Raw genomic sequence first — 19743 nt, 5'->3', positions numbered from 1 at the left:
CATTTTGTGAGGAATATGATGGATTTAGAATCTGTCAGCTGAATTGCTCCTCATTTAATTATAAATATTTCTTAGCGATCACTCCTAAGATTTATATTTCATACGTATTATAATTTGCAAATCCAGGTTAAAAGTTAATATGCAATTTTAAATATGTAAGCCTATTCTTTTAAAAAGCCACCCCAAATTACATTTACACAGAAACATGTGGCAGACAAAGACATTTGAAGATTGCAGTTTCACTGTAACTGTCTTCATTGGCCATTTGATTTTATGTGAATCCAATCCATATAACATTTCAATGATGCTACAAATGGAAATTATTGTAAACTGGAATTTTAAAGCAATGTAGCAATATTAGCTTTTTAAGTTTTTTTACACATTACACTTTTGACAGTTATGGGCAATACAGCTATGGAATACATAATACATAAATCAAGAATTAGTATCAGTCTTAAGATTTCTACAATAAAAGTTAAATATATTCTAAACGATATTTTATTTCCACTCATAATTATTTGGATGGATATGTTAATCTGTATTCTATTCAATCATTTATTCAACAAACATCACTAGTGCTTACTATTGTCAAGTTTTGTGCTAGTTCCAGAAAATATGTCAAATGTAATTGAAAAGCAAAAAATTTAAAAAGAGGATATGATGTGGTTATCGAGAGGCTTATAATATTTTACAGTACAGCAGCTAGCAGACTCCATTTACTCGTCTTATAGCCAAATAAGGAATAAGTAAAGTTTGTTAACGGGAAAAACCAATTGACTTGAAATATTTACACTTTTACTTAGTAATGTCTTCCAAAGAGCTACTTAGAAACAACATAAGATTTTTTTTATCACAATTTAATTTCATTTTAAACTCATCCATTTTACTTAGTGATTCAAACGACCCCATTTCCATCCTATCTGCATTGCAGACTGTATATCAAATGGTAAGTATGATTGGAAAGAATCTATTTGAGAATTTCTAGAAGAAATGCCACTGTAATCAAGTTAGGGAATAGCTGAACACATTAATTATAAACAAAAATGCCCCCAAGTCATTTGGCATTCTCAGCTATTCTTAGAGAGTGCTAGGGAGAAAAATTAGATGATATTTTACTAAATTCAAGTTTGCTCAAAATACTGACTCACCCCAACTCTAAATTCTTCAGATTTCTACATTTTCTGATTTTTAATCTTAAAAAAATATTTATTTAATGTCATACTTAGCACAAACTTTTGCTCCTGTTTGGACAATTATATATACTTTGCTTTATTATACCAATGACATTTTATAGATTAATGTGGAGAACACAAATACTTAGGATTGGATGAAAATTGATAGTACATGTAACATAACACTGCTCTGCTGCTGATGTTCTATCTCTGTCATATACCAAACATTATCATCAGGATGACATTCTTGGAAACTTCCAGTGACTGAGATCTCGCTCCATTCCACATCATAGGCAAGCTACTTACACTATAGGATTTTGTGCATGTGGCTTCTATGCATGAAATGCTCTTCCCCTAGTTTGTCACCTAGCCAAATGACACTTGTCATTCTGGATTAGCATCAATGTTATTGCTTTAGAGAAATTTCCCCTGACACGCAATCTAAATCTGGTATCTCTATTATAACTTCTCATTGTAAGCCTTTCTTTCCATCTTTGTACTTTTCACAATTTGTTGATTATGTCTTATTTAATTATTATTTTGATGTCCATCATATTTAATCATTACAACAGCCCTAAGAAGTACTAGGTACTTTTATTTTCCACATTTTACTGATGAGAGTACTAGCTGCTCACCTAGCATGGTTCCTTGCTCATATTGATAGATAATAAATGATTGTTGAATAAATTATTTGAACCAACCATCTCCCAGAATTAAAATTCGGCTTTTTGGACATGATGGGGAAAGTATGTCAAAGAGAACTAAGTTTGCAACTGTCCTGACTCTATGACCCTGATATATAGAGAGAGACATGTATACCTTTAAGCCTCAATTTTTTCATCAGTGAAATGATTATAACACAATTATACACAGAATTGTTAGGATTTAATCAGCTTTTGTAATTAAAATAGACTAAACAGAATAAGCATTCATAATTTATATTTACCCTAATTCTAGTCCATGGATGTTTACAGAACACATTTTATTTCTCCTCCAAATGATAACCTATCAAATAAAATATCTTGCCCTTTATTCTTCTAGTTCATTGGCCTGTGTTTCTTAAATTGTCCTTATGTCCATTAACTTATCAGTTCATTCAACAAATATTTATTGAATACGTACTATTTGAAAGATAGAGTTACTCATAAATCCTGGTCTTCCTGAAGCATACCACTCAATAGAAAGCCAAATTATACAATCAATTACTCAGAATCGGGATCACTCAGAGGACTTGTTAAAGCACAGACTGCTGGGCATTATCCCTAGACCTTCTGATTCAGTACATGTAGGGTGGGCCTTCAGAATTTTCGTGTCTAATAAATTCTCACCTGATGCTGATGCTGCTGGTTCAGGGATTACACTTGGTGAATCAATGAACTAAATATAGTGATATTTTCCCAAGGAGAGGTAGGAAATTTGGGAAGAAAAATTTTTAAAAATACCAGGAGTTTAATGAAAGGAATTGCATACCTCTGGCCTTAAAAGAAGGGAAAGATTTGACAGAGGTTAGTTTTTGACTATTTAGAAATAATCATATTTGAATGAATATGACAGAAGATATTTTGATAATTCTATGATTAAAAACAAATTGAAAAAAATACTTAAAATTCTGTTTGAAAAAAATAAGTGGTAGCTATTATAGCAAAACCTATAGCTATAGGTTTATTGGTAGAAACTAATATACACCAGTGTAAAGGAAATCAATTAAAGAAATTTTGAATCTATAACTAATATATGCAGGATTAAAAGAGCTAAATGAGACAATCTACATTACTGTACCATACTGACTCTGGCTTAAAGAACACATACTGAGTCTAGTCGACCATCTTAGCTATTACACTGTTGGTGTTTTTTGATTCCAGACATGGCTTGTTCTATAAAATACATAATTTCTCTGCAGCATTGTTAGTAAATTGATTAAAACTAGCTAGTTATAGATAAGAACTTAGTGGGAATTCACAGTGCTTTTACATAGTCTTTCACTGAAAGAAAAATAATTGCAATGTATAAATAAAAACACTGCACATGTATAACACTGCATGCTACTGTGGGGAATGGCTGAAGCTTGATGTACCCAATGTGCTCTTCTCAAGTAGGGCAAATGTAGGTTCTGAGTCAATTACAACTTCAAAGGTAAGATTTGAAAGAAAATTGGAAATTTCAGAGCTGAAAGGAATTGACACTGGAAGTATAAGCAATGAACTGCACTGATGGAAAATAGAGTCCATGAAAAATTAATAAAAGTCTAATGTGTCATATTCATGTATCAATTCTGCAATTATAAATATGACTGGTTAAGCCATTCTTTATGAATTAGCATAGTCAGTGGTATGCCAGAGCTGACTCAAATGGATTAACAACTCTGTATTCAGGTATTATGTTGACAGTCTAAAATTGGCCATGATGGGAGTATTCATATCACAGAAATTTATATAGAAACTACAAACAAGGGCATCTGTTTTTTTCTTTCTATCTTTTTATTTTCCAGAGAAGATTGTTAAACATTTACCATTTTCAATTTTGAGTTCTCACTTCTTAAGACTAATGTAATAATATTTTTTATTATATGCATATCCTTAGGAGAGGAAAAATAAATAAATATTTTATTTCCTTTGCTATTTTTCTGTGCTAAGAACAATTAGTATAAATTTTTAAAAATGTTTACAATGTTCTTAAATGAGCGCTAAGGGTTCACATTCTTGATTACATCAGTTCCTCCTCTCAAGCACCCTTTGAGGAAGGTGTTATTATTTATATTTCACAGAGAATAAAACACAGGTTTATCAAGGTTAAATAACTTGCCCAAGGTTTATTCTTGACCAGTATACATCACTGTTCCCCTAGATGAAAATTCTTTCTCATTCAACCTGGGAAACAAAGATAATTGAACTAAAGGTGATAACCTGTTTTCCATTTTGAACACTAAAAATGATTTAATTTAAAAAGAGAGTTTTAGTTTGTATTAGTTTAAGTAAGCATAAGGGAAACATTCTCAATAGCAACAGATTTTGTGAAATTCAATCCTCTCAAATTTTTTAGAACGTGCAGGTCGACCTTACATAGTTCATCTAATCACACCTCAGGAAAGATTTGATCATTTTTTGAGGTTTCTTTCAATCTAGCAATCTTGTGATACAGCCGAACAGTTTTACAAAAGAATATATTTGGTATGATGAACTGAATACATTTGTCATGCATGGTAAAAGTTTATTAAACTCGGTTTCATTTTAGTTACAGACAAAGTATTATAAGATATAAAAAGTTAAATATTTTACCCAATTTTTAAAAATTTCTTGGTATTTTGGTTTTGTGGGGACACAGTTTAGCTCAACAAGTAATCTCTTTAGTATAATAGGATATGCCTTCACATTAATGGAATATTTATTTATAGTTTTGTGAATCTCTCTATTACTGTCATAAAATAATATTACTGAAATTTTGTATAAACCAAGTGTCCCATAGCATGATCACAATATGGTATACTGTCCTTCAAAATTTCATCTTTAAAAAGTTGAGTATTTATATATGGCACACGAGCACATGTACACACACACACACACACACATACACACTGCCCATCTCTAAAGATCATAATCAAAAGTCTGCACAGTTCAAATGATACTATGTTAGATTAAACAAAGAATTTTTTAGAATTGGCTTATAAAATTTCAACAGAGGATTTAGAACTTAAAAACTAAATGGAGATTTTAAAAATTAAATAAATAAAAATTTCATCTAGAGGTAGATAATTTTCAGAATTAACTAGATTCTTAATAAGTATCTTAAACAGTTTTAGAAGCTATAATGGTTCATTATCAACTTATTATTTATAAGAATATAATTCTAGATTTGAAGGTAATTTAATATAGGGGCGTGTGTGTGTGTGTGTGTGTGTGTGTCTGTGTGTCTGTGTGTGTGTGTATCTAGATTCTCTAAAATAAACTGTGAGGTTTTGGTGTTGGAGAGTATATTTAGCATTCAATCAAGGTTGATTAATAATTACTTGTTAAATAAATGAAATGCTTACTATGTGCTGGCCCAGACAAGGCAATGAAGAACACCAAGGTTTCTGCTCACAAGGAACTTAGAGTCTAGTAGACTGGAGAGGTTCTTCAAAATCAATACTTTCAATTTATCTTTTAAACTGAAATTCTACTAATAAATTTTTTTAAAAAACGTTTGATACATAGATCTAGGCTTGAAGATGTGCAAGTAAATATACAAGAATTCAATCATTCCTATTGGAGTATTTGGAAAATAGTGTGTAGTGTTCCAAAAATAGAATAAGCTAACAAGATATATACCATCGTACATACAGATCTTGGAGAGAAGATAGGGCCAGTTTTCAAAACGGCATACTACAAAGAAATTGAAACTATTTTTCTTTCATATTGATAGCCCAACCCCAGGCTTTCCAAATGAGACAGAATATGTCCTGTGTGCCATCCCTCAGTTGCCTGATTATAAAAATACTTATCGTCTTTCCAATTTTTCTTATTAAATTTTATCTTCAGATTAGATTCCTTATTCCAAAACATATTTTTTAAATGTTATGTGGTTTATAACTTTTATTTTAAAAAGTCTTTAAACTTAAATACATCATCTCTAATTTTTAAGCTAAATACTAGTAGGAAGAAAGAGGAACACTGAGTTTAAGTGGAAAGTTAGGTGAGTTTTGGAGAATTTAGCAGTTTGGAATAGGTGATGCAATTTTATTACATGGAAGTGACTCATTCTTTCGCCACTGAGTGTGATATCTGAAATTGTTATCTGGAAGCAAACTTATCTTTTGAAAAACATAAATAATGGCTTATCTTGATTTGTTCATCCTAGATAATAAATATAAGACATTGATTTAAAAATAATTGAAAAGTTACAGTTTTCTCTGTTAGTGACAATAATACGTTAAAACATAATTTGAAAGGAGAAAAATGAGTTATAAAATCGATCCAAAAGTTCATAGGGGAAAACACAATATCCAGTATAAAATAATTTTTGTCTTATATGATTAATTTAGTATTAATGAAATCAACATGTAGTGAATATGTACTGTGGCAGGCACTGTGGTAAGAACTGGGGTTATAGAGAACAGAAGTAGTTCCTAACCTTAAATTGCTTATGAGAGGGAAACAAATATGGCATAATGTCCTCTAAAATTCATTCTCTCCTTTGTTTTTGTAAAAAAAAAAAAAGCACCTTATCAGTTTTTCACTGGACAGATGGCTACCTTTGGAGAGATTGCTTTTTCTTTCTTTTCTTGAGCTAAATTTACAGGACAAGAGAATGAGAGCAGGTGAAGGATACAATTTCACTTCAAAGGTGAAACTCCTTGCCATGTCATTCCTCTTCTCTCTCTCCCATAGATTAAAACACCTGGCAACACATGGTTACAGAGCTTCAGCTCTGTATAAAACGATCACACCTGGGCGATAATGATGCAATAAAATAGAAGAAAACTTGGTGCCCGAATAACCACATGGAGTATAGCTGCTCTACCTGTCTCTTCCATTCAGCTCATGGATATCACATGAAATAAGTAAACTTATATTTTTAACTTACTGTATTTTGAGGGCTCTTTGTTACTCCAATTTAGCAAATCCTAACACAATAAATAGGCGAACAATGATTGTACATTAGATATTTGCTGACAATCTTGTTCCTCAAATAGTATTGCCAATTTCTGTAAAAGACAACTCCATTACTCCAGTTGTTCAGGACAAAACTTGGAATCCTTTTCTCTTTATCTATCTCACATACCATTTTCAGTCAAATCCGTTATTAAATACTATTGGCCGAACTTACATTTAACCATGTCTTACTACCTCCACTTTTACCACCTTAGTCTAAGTCATCCTTATCACCCTTCTTGATGATTTCAATAGCTTCCTAACCAATATCCCTGCTTCCCTCCTTGCTACCGAGCTTATTTGCTTATTTGCTTATAGCTGCAAAAAAGCCATAAGTTAGAGCTTGTTGCTCCTCTGCTCAAATCCTCCTAGGAATTGCCATTTTGATTTTTAAAAATATTAAAAGTCATTAACATGGTGTACATGGCCATTGTAGCTCTGTTACGTCATTGATTTCTTTACCTAACTCTCTTACCACCACCTCCGTAAATCACTCACTCGACTTCAGCCACACTGACTTCCATACTGCTCTTTGAACATATCAGCCAAAACCCTGCATCAGGGTTTTATTCTTTCTGACTAAAATGTTCTTCCCCCAGATATCAGCATGGAGCATTGTCACCTCATTCATGTCTATGCTTCTGCTAAACATTCGATTTATAGAGGCATTCCCTGATTGCAACACAGCAATCCCTGCCCCATCTTACATGTCACTTTGTATTTCCTTACCATATTTTGGTTTTCATAGCACTTATCACACCTGATTTTACAGATTTCACAGATATATAAATAAGTATTTCCTGAATGAATAAATGGTATGAATAAACAAAACACAGTTTGACCAATGTTCTTGTATAGAGGGACACAGAAGGTGTTATAGAAACATCAGAGAACAGAAGCCAGCCCAGTTGGAAGATGTCAGAGAAGGCTTCTTAGCCGAATTAACTTCTACATTGACTCTGAAGAGCAGAAATGTTTTAGTGTATGTTCTCTAGTCAGAGAAACACATGAAGAGTCACAAACACAACTGCCTATCTGAGGAAGTTGAGCCAGAACCATTGAGTAATGAGTGCAGAATCTACCAGGGGCAGATTGATAAGCAATGGCTAACCCCAGGTACCTGACACAGTACTTGATGCTTAACTTATGTAATTTGAAAAATGAGAAAATGATGACTGAAAAAGTTTAGAGCACTTCTCCAAGTTTACTTAGCTAATTAGATAGCATAATCAAGATTCGAGATCATATCTGCCAAGTTCCAAAATCTAGCTCTCTTCATTCTACTGTGGAGTATTCTGTGCTAAGGTGTTTGGATTTTTACCATGGGAAGGCACTGGAAAATGTTAACCAGGGAGATGACATAAACACATTTGTCTTTTAGAAAGATCATCCTCATGGTCATGTAGAGAATATACGAAAATAGAATAAGCCTAGAAACAGGAAGACGTGTAGGAATTGTTAAAAAAAATTCAAAAGAAGTTATGAATGCCTGAATTAAAGCAGTAGCAGACAGGGACACATGTTAATGATAAGCTAATAGACTGACTAGGATTTACAAATCAACAGATGTGGGGTCTGGAATAACTCCTAGGTTTCCGGTGCAAGCTGTTAGGGAAAAAAAGAGGTGTCATCTGGCAGCTGGGAAATAGAGTAGGTAAAGTGCAGAAAGGATGATTTCAATCATTTCAACATGGTCATATGACTACTTAATGGATAGACCTGGATTAAACTCCAAGGATTTATGGCTCTGACTATAGTGGTCATTCTCTGAAAGACCACTAAGACCAAATGGCTAAAGCTTATAACATAAAGTACAGAAACAAGAGGCAGAAATCTAGTTCAGTAGTCAGTCTAGTTATGTCAAGGAAATTCTATGCTTTGTGAGAAAAGCAAACAAAATGTACTGTTGTAGAAAACACCGCGCTATAACTTGCATAAAAAATAATTCCTAAAATTAATTTTTCATTGCAAAATATCATATGTGATCACAATTGGAGTAAGCCTTTTATCTTCCAGTGTTACCAATCTCTTAAGAGCTGCCTTTGAGAGAAGAAGAAAGTGTTCTTTCCAAGAACAATAAATGAAAGCATCAAGGTTTTGTTTTGTTTTGTTTTAACTTATCCCAAGAAAATGCTTAATATCATGGTGGTGAGATATCAAATACAAGCAAATGCAGTAGCAAATGAAAAAGCCTCTTGTAAAATGCATCACAAAAAAAATTTATAGAGATTTCGAACATTTACTCAGCAATAAAAATTTAAAAAGAGACATCCAATCAATGCTGATAATTTAGGTTTACATATGCATTGAGAATACTACACTGGGACCACATATAAAATAATGTATTCATCTTTAATTTGAAAGCAATCAAGGTATTAGAAGAGTTACTGTACTGAGCCTTCAAAATACAAAATGTTACTTACATCTTATAGGATTTTTTTAAAGTAAGAAATTAGCACAGTATAAAACTATTTCCTTCTCCAAAAATGATGATTGGATTCAAAGAATATTTGATCTTTTTATTCCTTTAGAACTATAATTAAAGTCTAATTATTTAAAAAAAATAAGTATTCTACTACACTAATTTAAGATCATCACTAGAGAACTCAATTCAATTCCTAAATCTTGAACATTAGAAAGTGTGCAAACAGAACCCACAAAATGCATTAAGGATACCTGTCAAACTGTGAAAACTGAATGTAATTAAGAGAACAATAAGCACTCCAGTGGCATTTACTTGCCCGTTGTTGATCTGTATTGGCTATTTGCAATAGATTTAAATGCGAGCCTTCATAAAAATTTTCTATTTTTAATTTATCAAGATTTTATTTATAAGACATTTGTTTTATAACATGGTCCCATTTATTGGAGGAGGGAGAGTCAATATCTGATATTTTGAACTTTAAACTAATCCTAGCTTGTTTCCTGAAATGAACATCCAGTTGGACATTTTTGTCTTCAGATAATATGGCTTAAGGCCATAATTTTCAAACATGTAGTCTTAGAATCTCTTTACATTATAAAAAATTATTGAAAATCTCAAAAAGTTTTTGCTTATGTGGGCTGATGTTTACTTCATTAGACCTTAAAACTGAGGTTTTAAAAATATTTAATCACTTGAAAATAATAATAAACTTATTACATGTTAAAAATATTTTTATAAAATTAACTATATTTTAAAAATAAAAAAATTAATAAGAACCAAGTAATTGTTTCACACTTTTTGGAAATCTAATAGATGTTTGGCTCAATAGAAGACAGTTGCTTTCTATGCTTCTGCATTTGATCTGCTGCTATATTACTCATCATGTGGCTTCTAGAAAACTCCACTGTACACTCATGAGACAATGAGACAGAAGACATATAACATTGTTTGTGTTATTATGAAAATAGCTTTGACCTCGAAGAGCACCTGAAAGGTCTTCAGACTACACTCTGAGAATTGCTGCTTTAAGGATATTAGTTTGCATAAAATAGGAAGGAATTTTCAGTTTACTGCAAAGATTTTTCATGGAGAATTTAAAAATATTTAAGACTCTATCTATGAAATCTATTAAAATTACAAAACCATCCATTTAGTCTGTTGCTTATTAAACAACTATATTACAAGAACCACATTTATCAACCATCCTCCTATGTCTTCTTTAATTAAGAGAATAGTTCTTCCTTTACATTCTGACCTCTTAACTGAGTTTTCAGACATGTATATCCACCGTCACTGACCTGACATCTTCAATGGGATGTCAAGAGGCATCTTAACTTCCTGTTGTCAGAACAGAAATCTTGATTTTCTTTCTTCTACATGAACTCCTCTCACTTTTTCCCATCTCAAAAAATGGCACTATCATTCACTCAACTATTTCAATCAAAAGCCTAAAAGTCATTCCCAATTTCTTTCTTTGAGCCCATATGGTATCTATAAGCTGCCAAAACATACTATATTTCTCTTGTCTCCCATACTGTCATGGTAGCCCCAGCTAACATTATATTTTGCTTGGATTACAGCTAGAATCTCCCAACAGGTATCCCTGTTTCCTCAAGTGCTCTACATTTTTTCCAACATTGAATTATTAGTGCATTCAATTTATCTAAATATAATACATATATCAGACTATATCCCATCTCCACCTAAATTCTTTAAATTTTCTCTAAATTTCTTGGAATAAAAAATATTAGTCTTCAAAGAAGACTAAGGGTCTTATATAGTCTTTTATATGACCTTGGCACTACTGACCTCTCTAACTTTAATTCATGCCATTGCCTTCTTTCTGCCTTTTTAGTATGCCAAGCTTTCTGAAACCATCCTATAGCTTTGTCTACTTGCTATCGTCTTCCTCTGGAAAACACCATCCACACTTTTGTGTGTCTTACAACTTCTTGTTATTCAGGTCTCACCTCAAATGCTACCCACTCCGGGAAGCCTTCCCTTACCCACCCAATCATTGCCAGACCCATCTTTATGATTCTCTCTTACATCAGCCTGTTTTATATAATTTATTCATAGATATTTCACTACATGTAAGTATTTTGCTTATCTCCATGCATGTTCTTTGTCCCTTTCCCTTACCACCATCACTAGGATGTAAGCTCTAGAAGAGAAAGGATTTATATGACTTGTTCACTATTGTATCCTCTGTGCCTATGAGACAGTCAGCACTGAGAAGGTATTTGTAGAAATTGGATTGTAGGAATGAATAATCAAATGAATTAACAAATGAATCATCATACAGACACTCTATTTCAAAAAGAACTTCATTAAATACTTTCTTTGCTATTCTTGATTGTCAAGGGAAATACAAAAATTTCATACATTCATCGACTACAGGCAGTCAAATCTATACTCTTATTTATCTTGAACACCCTCTCTACTTTGGCACAAACACACACCATATGGAAAGGGAAGGAAAACATGGTAATCTAGCAATGTCTGCTATGTATATATGTAATCTAATTCTCAACACAAAGAAAAATCTGCTGAAGCATTTTTCTTATTTCATATGCTTTTGACCTTTAGAATTGATATAATAAATAAGACTTTAAATTCATAGTATTAAATAAAAATAAATTTCAAGACTTTCCATACAAGTCATCTTAATTTTCTTTTAAGAGGATGGCATACAAAATAGTGCTAAAAAATGTACAAACTAAGTTTTTTTTCTTTGAAGACTAAATTTTAATTCACCTTGAAGCCTTATCATTGATACTAATTATTGTCATCAATCATGTTTTTCTTGTAAATTTAAATTTAACTATTGATAGACTCCTATATATGATATTACGACCACCCTACATCTCCTGAAATATACTCTGAACTCTGAGAATAAATAATTTTATGTAAATTCATATATACATACAAAAACACAAAGTACTAATATGTATGTACGTATATATCCAACAGGATGTCAATAAAAATCTTTGCACTAGAAATATTGGAGCAAATTATTACAAATCTTTAAAAAATGGCTTTAATTTGAAGGCATGCATCAGCATTGAGAAAAACATCAGGGACAACATAAAAGTATATTAAGATCATTGCTGAAGGTATTAAATATTCTAAAACATTATGAAATTTAATGTAATAGAAGTATAATTTTAAATTATGCTCTGTAAACATGAGATAAATATGAAATATAACACCAAGTTATATTCTAGCCATAGAAATGATAAATATGTATATATCTGATGAGTATATGTGGCTTTCAGTGAAAGTTTTTACAATAGGCTATTAATTAAACTCTACTGGAAATAAATACTCACTCCTTTCTTTTTACCACTGGGGAATAAATTATCTCTTAAAGAAGCAGGCCCAATTTTTCCAGAAAAATTTTAAACACATTAAATATTAATTACGATTTTTATAAAGTTTTGTTTTTCCTCTGTAAATACACCATATGTATTTATGAAATAGGAAACAAACCACCTTTCACAAGAGTTTGGCTACCTTCACTAGATGCTTTTTCTAATATGGTTTTGCTATTGATAAATGAATAGAGTAACTTAATTTGCTTTGATATTAAGAAGCATACAGAGTAACTTAACTGTTCTTGTTAAATTACACAAAATAGCAAACAGCAAATAGAATTTATATAATCTGGTTTTAAAAGCATTCGCTCCTGTTATTCTTGTGAATGTAGATAATTTTGTGATACACAGAAAACAATTTATGTCAGTAAAGCTGGGCAAATTAGCAGGTAAAAAATGGTACTAAATACATCATTAATGTAAATATACTCAATAACAATTCCATGATATTTTAATACTCATAAGATGTGAATTCTCAGGAATTGATTTTAAGACCATTTTAAATCATCTATCCTAATTCTAAATCTCTGTGCAGAACTTGAGGAAATTTAGTACAAACATATTTTTATTTTCATCAGAACAGAGTTTATAGAAGGGCCTAAATATAAATATCAGACTCAGACTGCAGCCTTCCAAAGCTACATTAGTTAAATTCAGATAAAGTATGTGCAGTTTCAGTCTGTGTTTCTCAAAAATACGGAGTCATGGGAGAATTCCAATAAGGACTTCAGAGACCTATTCTGATATTCTCTGGGTGGGGGTGGGGGTGGGGTGGGCTGTTGCCATGGTAGTCACACCATGCAGCTCCACTGTGCTGGGAAGTAGCTCCTATTTGCCCTACTCTTTGAAAGTGTGCCAAAATGATTACTAACCATTCAAGGATTTTTCATTAGAGGGATGGATATTAAAAGCATTACTCTATCCAGCCCTCCACAGAAATCATTAAAAATCTTGTTAAAGTCCCTGAAGAAATACATCCATGTGTTTTTAAAATGAACCCGCAACAATTTTAGAATCCTGTTTAATGTTTAGCATGCAAACTATTCAACAGATCCATGTAATAATGGCTGAAGTAAATTTTACCTCATTAGCAAGAAATCAATATGTTATTACACTATTGCCAAGAAGGTACTAATTCACATATTCTTTTCGTTTTTTGGCTATGTTGTTTTTCTTTTTAATTTTCACCAAAAATGTATTTTAAACTTCCAGATTTGGCATTGAAATTGAATAGAGAAATTAACATTTCAACAAAATGAACCAGCATTGAAATAAAATCCATAACTGTTATGAAATAATAATGAGAGAAAAACATATAATTGTAACTTTTTAACATAATCCATGATCAGCTTTACCAATTTCAGATTAATTTTTTGAAAAAAAATTGATGGTTTTTCAACTATCATCTCAAAAAAACAAGCACAACACTATTCACTTTCTTAATGTAATAAATAGAATTCTATCATTAATAATTTGGAAAGAAAATGAAGAACTATATATTAGTAGAGCCACATGTGATAAGGCTATATTTTTAAAAATCAAATAGGAATTTAAGTAGCCAGACGTATATTCAGAACACTACACTTCAAAATATGTCATTTTTCCAATAAGGATATTCTTGATCATACATCTTATTAACTTTTCTTGAATTGTACAACAAATGGCATTACTTTATAATGGTACATCTACACACTTCCTTACATATTTTAGCCAAAAAAAAAAAACAAATATTACTCAGCTTAATCACCTACCCCTATTCATCAAATCTGTCACTAAATGATGTGATTATTTCCAAATATAAAATGTACCCTCACAGAAAAAAGAAATTACTATCATCAAGCATATTCAAAAACATATTTACTGTCCCCCAAGGATAATTTATAAAAAGTTCTTAAAATAATTGGGGAAAAAAAAGAGAACATAGAAGCAAAAATGTGTTGCCTTTCTAACTTCCTGCTTTGAAAAGGACAACTCTCTTTAGATTATAAATATAGATATGTTCCTTGATCCATAAGATCTTACATGCCTAACCTACTCACATGCTCTCATGGATGTATATACACATATACACATACATGGGCATGAGAAATACTGACTTCCAGAATTTCTTACAAAGATATAAAAAGCACAAACCAATAAGATGATAAATATATTCGACTACACTAAAATTACTAACTTCTGTTCATCAGAACATATCACAAAGGAGTCAAAATGCAAACTATAAATGGGAGAAGATATTTGTAATACATGTCATTGAAAAGGATTAAGCTCCAAAATGTATAAAGTCAACCAACCAACAGAAAAATGGGTAGAAGACTACCACAGACACTTCACAGAAGAAACACAAACAGCACACAAACATATAAAAAGATGCTCAGTATCATTAGTAATTAAGAACAAAATAATTGGGAAAAATCCAAATATAATCAATAGTAGAAAAGATAAATAAATTGGGTTATATACAGAACAAAATATTTTACAGCAAAAATTAAGTGGCAGAAGAATGCATGCCGTATTATTAGTTTTATATAACATAAAATATAAAAACTTTCAAAAGTAAACATGTACATTGCCTATAGGAGCTGATTTTCAAAAGGAAAACTTCAGAAAACTGGGTTCTCACAAGCTAACTCATAGGATATTTATTCATGGATCCAGAGACAGAATTTTAGAGTTTGGAAAAAAAGATAGGAGATGTGTTACAATTCAATCCCAGGAAATCCCTTCTCCACCCACATATGCTATGCTCTCCATGTACATGCTATGTAGTCGCTGCTAAAACATCTCCTGAGATGGAGATCTTGCCATCACATCATGCTACTCATTTCACTTTTGGAATATATTAATTAGCAGAATATTAATTCTAAAGACTACTTCTCTATAACATTTCTTCTTTGGCCACTTAGATTCATTAAGAATTCCCTTTTTTTGTGACAGTGTTTCAACCAATATTTAAAAATAGTTATCCTTTCCTCCTAAATCTTCTATCTATATATAAAATAATGTCAACTTTTTTAAAAAAATACTTGTTATGCTTCCTAGACTTCCTCAAGTATATTAAAATCTTTTTTGAAGCTTGACACACCAAAATAATTATGATACCCCACATACCGTCTAAATATCTTAGTTCCCTGTCTTTGCTATTGACTCTACTACTGAAATATATTTTAATAGTCACATTTAATACTTCCTGATTCTATGTTTATGATAATTTTTTAAAAATAGATATCTGTTTTGTTTAGTTTTGTTTTTATATGAACAGTACATAAGCTTGCCCTTTAACATTATAAGCTTGGTCTTGTAAAGAAACGGCAAAAATAACTTTAAGTGCACTGATATTTCAACTATTCTAAAGATAGCTATCAGATTAATATGAAAACTCACAAGGCCAAAAGGCAACACCTAATTTGAGAGGATAAAATGGTCTGTTTCTCACGTTAAATTTACTGAGGGTTCATTTATATGAAAGTACATTCCATTTCTTCACACTGTCAGGTAGTGTTTGAATGCCAACTGACATGGTGAGGCCCATCATTAACGTTCAATTTTACAGAAAATCCTTCTTTGATGTCCCCTTTCAATATATCATTTAATTATATAAAGACAGGAAAAATGTTTTTGAGGTAGGGGGAGTAGAAGTTGCAGTATGAATTTGTGTAAGTTTACTATTAATGGTGGCTAGCATAATTCAAGTCCATGTTGATGAATAAATAGTGATGGACATCAGCATAACAGGTAGCCCTAGTAGCCCCAATTCACTGGAAAAGGAAACAGATGACCAGTCTTCAGAGACAAAAGTGAAATCTCAGTGCAATTAACAGAATCATGTGGCCAGTCACTGAGAGTTGATGTGAACAATCACAGATCACTTAGAGTAAGCACACAAAAGTCCTATTAAAATAATCACTGGATGATGAGCTGAAAGAATTGTTTCTTCTTTATTTTTTTTAAACCTATGAAAAAAATAAAATCAATACTATTGATTGTAGGCAGAAAAAAATAGGGCTTTCAAGGTACATAGCAGAGTTTAGTCCTAAACAATAAGGACACAGAGGTTGACTAAGTTTAAGCCAAACCACAGCCATTTTTCAATAAGAAAAAAAGAACTAATAAGAGAGGAAAGGATGTGAGATAATCAGTAGAAAGGTCGGTAAGCAGTTCCATGTTCAAAGGAGGCAGGAAAACCTAAAAGGTGTTTATAGGAAACATCTAGATTATTTTCTTTTTAAATTGTTGCAATTCTATTGTTTTCTTGCAAGTAATCAAAACTATTTTTTTAATCCAATGGTTTAATGTTGTGTATCTTATATGAGCTTCCCAAACTGGAGTCTATATAATAAATGTGTACTGATAGTCCTTCTAATCTGTATTCTTTGAATGTTAATACTGCCCAGACATTAGGTATGGGAGCTCTGGAGCCAAATGGCCATGATTTTCACCAGAACATAATGTTTGCATGATCTTGGCCAAGTTATTTAACTTATCCACACATCAGTTTCTCATCTACTACATGTAAGTAATATAATATCTACCTCTTAAGGTTGTTATGAAGATTAAAATTTTGATCTTCATAAAGTGATTAAACAGTACCTGGCACATGTAAGTACTTACTAAAAGCTATTACCATTAAAAAGCATTTCATGAAAAAAAGTTGATGATTTAAAAGTTTAACTTAAACTAGCCAATGGCCAAAGAACATGAAACACACACTTGTCATTTTTAGAAAATAAAATCTACCATCTTCCACAATGAAAAAAATGTAATCTATCTGCTTTTACAAGAATGATCACAGAAAACAGACAAAACCAGTATCTCTAAGCAAATCAATCATGTGAATGGGTACGAATTAGACATTTTTCATGAAAATATTAGATTAGGTTCCCAAAGGTATATTATTCACATCACCAATCTGAATCAGTAAATCAAAATTTGTTTTATTTTGGATGACGGTAGAGTGCAGTTTACTTTTATGATAAAAAAAAGAGGGAGGCCAAGGGTATAAGGATATTAACAAATTTTACATAATTAAGGCTGATGTCTATTTGTTTAGGAAAGTAAACTGCATTCAAGTATTTTGTAAGAGGCTTTTATATATTTGAAACATAATTAAACTGTAAATAGCCTTTACAACTTAATTTACTTACATAGCTGCCTTAAACTAATATCAAACAATTCTGATCAAAACTTGAAACTGAAACTTCTACTAGTCATCAATTTCAAGTATCTGAAAGTCAAATAATTCATTTTGCTTGAGAATACATGATAATATATTTATACTACCTCCGGATGATTTTCCCCCACTTATCCTAATTAGTAAAGTCTTACCATATGACTATTCTCTTTTGTTAAAATGATGATAAGTGTTGGCACTTAGGTATGCAGTAATACTTGGAACACTGCCCAGGCTAAAATAAAAATTACTTAAGGCACATGTTAAACAAGCATTTTATAAAGAAAACTTCATTACCAAAGAGAGACAAGAAAAATTGGACTGATTTTCCATGTAAACTTGTTGGGTGTTTTTCTGAATGTCTTGATTACAAGTAAGTGTATGAAAAATCCTCTCTATCATATTCAGCCACTGTTGCTATGGTATATCCTTATAAATGTTAATGTTCACAGATAAAAAAGAATCCATCCATCGATATCAAGAATATTGCTATCTAAATTTTGAGAAGATTGAATGGTGTTGATAAAAAGGCTAATTGAACAATGAAACATTTCCTCAATTACCACTCATAAAAATTTAAAGAATAGGGTTTGTTTGTTTGTTTGTTTGTTTAATTATTTTGACATAAGGATATTAGCACAAGATCAGCCAAGTTACTTTGAATTGGTTGAACTGGGTCAGATCAACATCGGTTTATAAGATTATGGTCACTTTAATGACTTTAACTGAAAGCCAATCAACAGTCATTATTTCAGGATCCCTTCTTCCCACAAAAAGAAAACATGCCATTATAAATTCCAAGTTAGCAATACACATTATAAAAACTTACCTAAACATAAGACATGTTTACACAATACATGCCTTAATTTTTGTCAAAGCAGTTTCTATCTTAGTTTGTGCAAAATTTATAAAAACAAACTATCACTCATATTAATTAGGCAGTTAATATGCCATTCAACTGTTTTTCAAAACAAAAGGGAAAAATGGAATTGTCTTATGTCATCTTTGGGGACATAAGACATAGGATGGTAAAATAAAGGGGAATAAGTAAATGTCAAAAGATCAGGGTTACAAACCATACCTTCCATGACATACACCAGTGACCCCACATCTCCTTCTTTGATGATGCAACTGTCTTTTCCATACTCCACTGGGTACATACAATCCACAATCTCCTGAATCTGTGACAGCTCCAAGTTCTTCATAAAGTCATTGTCAAGGATGGCTTCCTTAATGAGATCCTTGGACCTGAGGCAAGGGAGAGAAGGTTTACTGGCACATCTAGTAAGTGCTTTCATAGTTTGTGAGGTTAAGCAAAGCTATACAGTGTTCTAGCATACTACAAATACATTTTCTTGTTAGGAATGCAATAATTTTCTGAAGTACCTGAAAACAAAGTAATTCTTTGTTTGGCCACAAGAAAGGCACTGAGGAAATTTCCTTTAAGTAAACTACCATTTGATGAATATATGACAAGCAAACAAGAAAAATCTTAGAATCCCATTGTTTTTAGAATTTTTTTAACCACAAAGTTTGTAGAAAAACCAATGGACAAACATTTTAAGTTAGAGTTTTCAACTTAGTTTAAGAATAAATACAAACAAAATACAAAATGCTATAGAACAAATACCATTATTATTATGTTTAGATTTATAAAAGAACATCTGGATGTATTATGCTTCTTGCACTAGATTTTATGCTCCATGAGGAAAGGGATAATTTTTAATGTTTTCTCTAATGTAGGCCCAGCATCTATCACAATAATGGTTGCAATATTGATGATCAAGACATTTTTTGGACTAAAAAAAAATGGTAACAATTGGATCTTTAATTAGCTATTTAGACAACTGGTAGAAACATGACAGTTATTTATCCATACCTCATCATTCTGTAGAGAATATTTCTTCAAACAACTAAAATTGAGTTAATCGGTAAGATAAAAATCTATTGAACAAGTTGTTTCAAACACAAC

The 19743-nt window shown here is 31.6% G+C and overlaps 1 protein-coding gene across 2 annotated transcripts in view; it reads right to left on the bottom strand.

The window, feature by feature from the left end:
- Window positions 1–19743, bottom strand: part of PRKG1 (protein kinase cGMP-dependent 1) — a 1107428-nt gene that overhangs the window by 943211 nt on the left and 144474 nt on the right. For both annotated transcript variants that reach the window (XM_006925986.1, XM_006925985.1), the window contains exon 2: window positions 18853–19019. In XM_006925986.1, coding sequence (XP_006926048.1) covers window positions 18853–19019 — 167 coding nt within the window. The remainder of the gene's footprint in view (window positions 1–18852; window positions 19020–19743) is intronic.

The sequence above is a fragment of the Pteropus alecto genome, unplaced genomic scaffold, assembly GCF_000325575.1.
Source record: "Pteropus alecto unplaced genomic scaffold, ASM32557v1 scaffold88, whole genome shotgun sequence".
NCBI lineage: Eukaryota > Metazoa > Chordata > Mammalia > Chiroptera > Pteropodidae > Pteropus > Pteropus alecto.
This window is presented reverse-complemented; position numbering and strand designations above follow the sequence as displayed.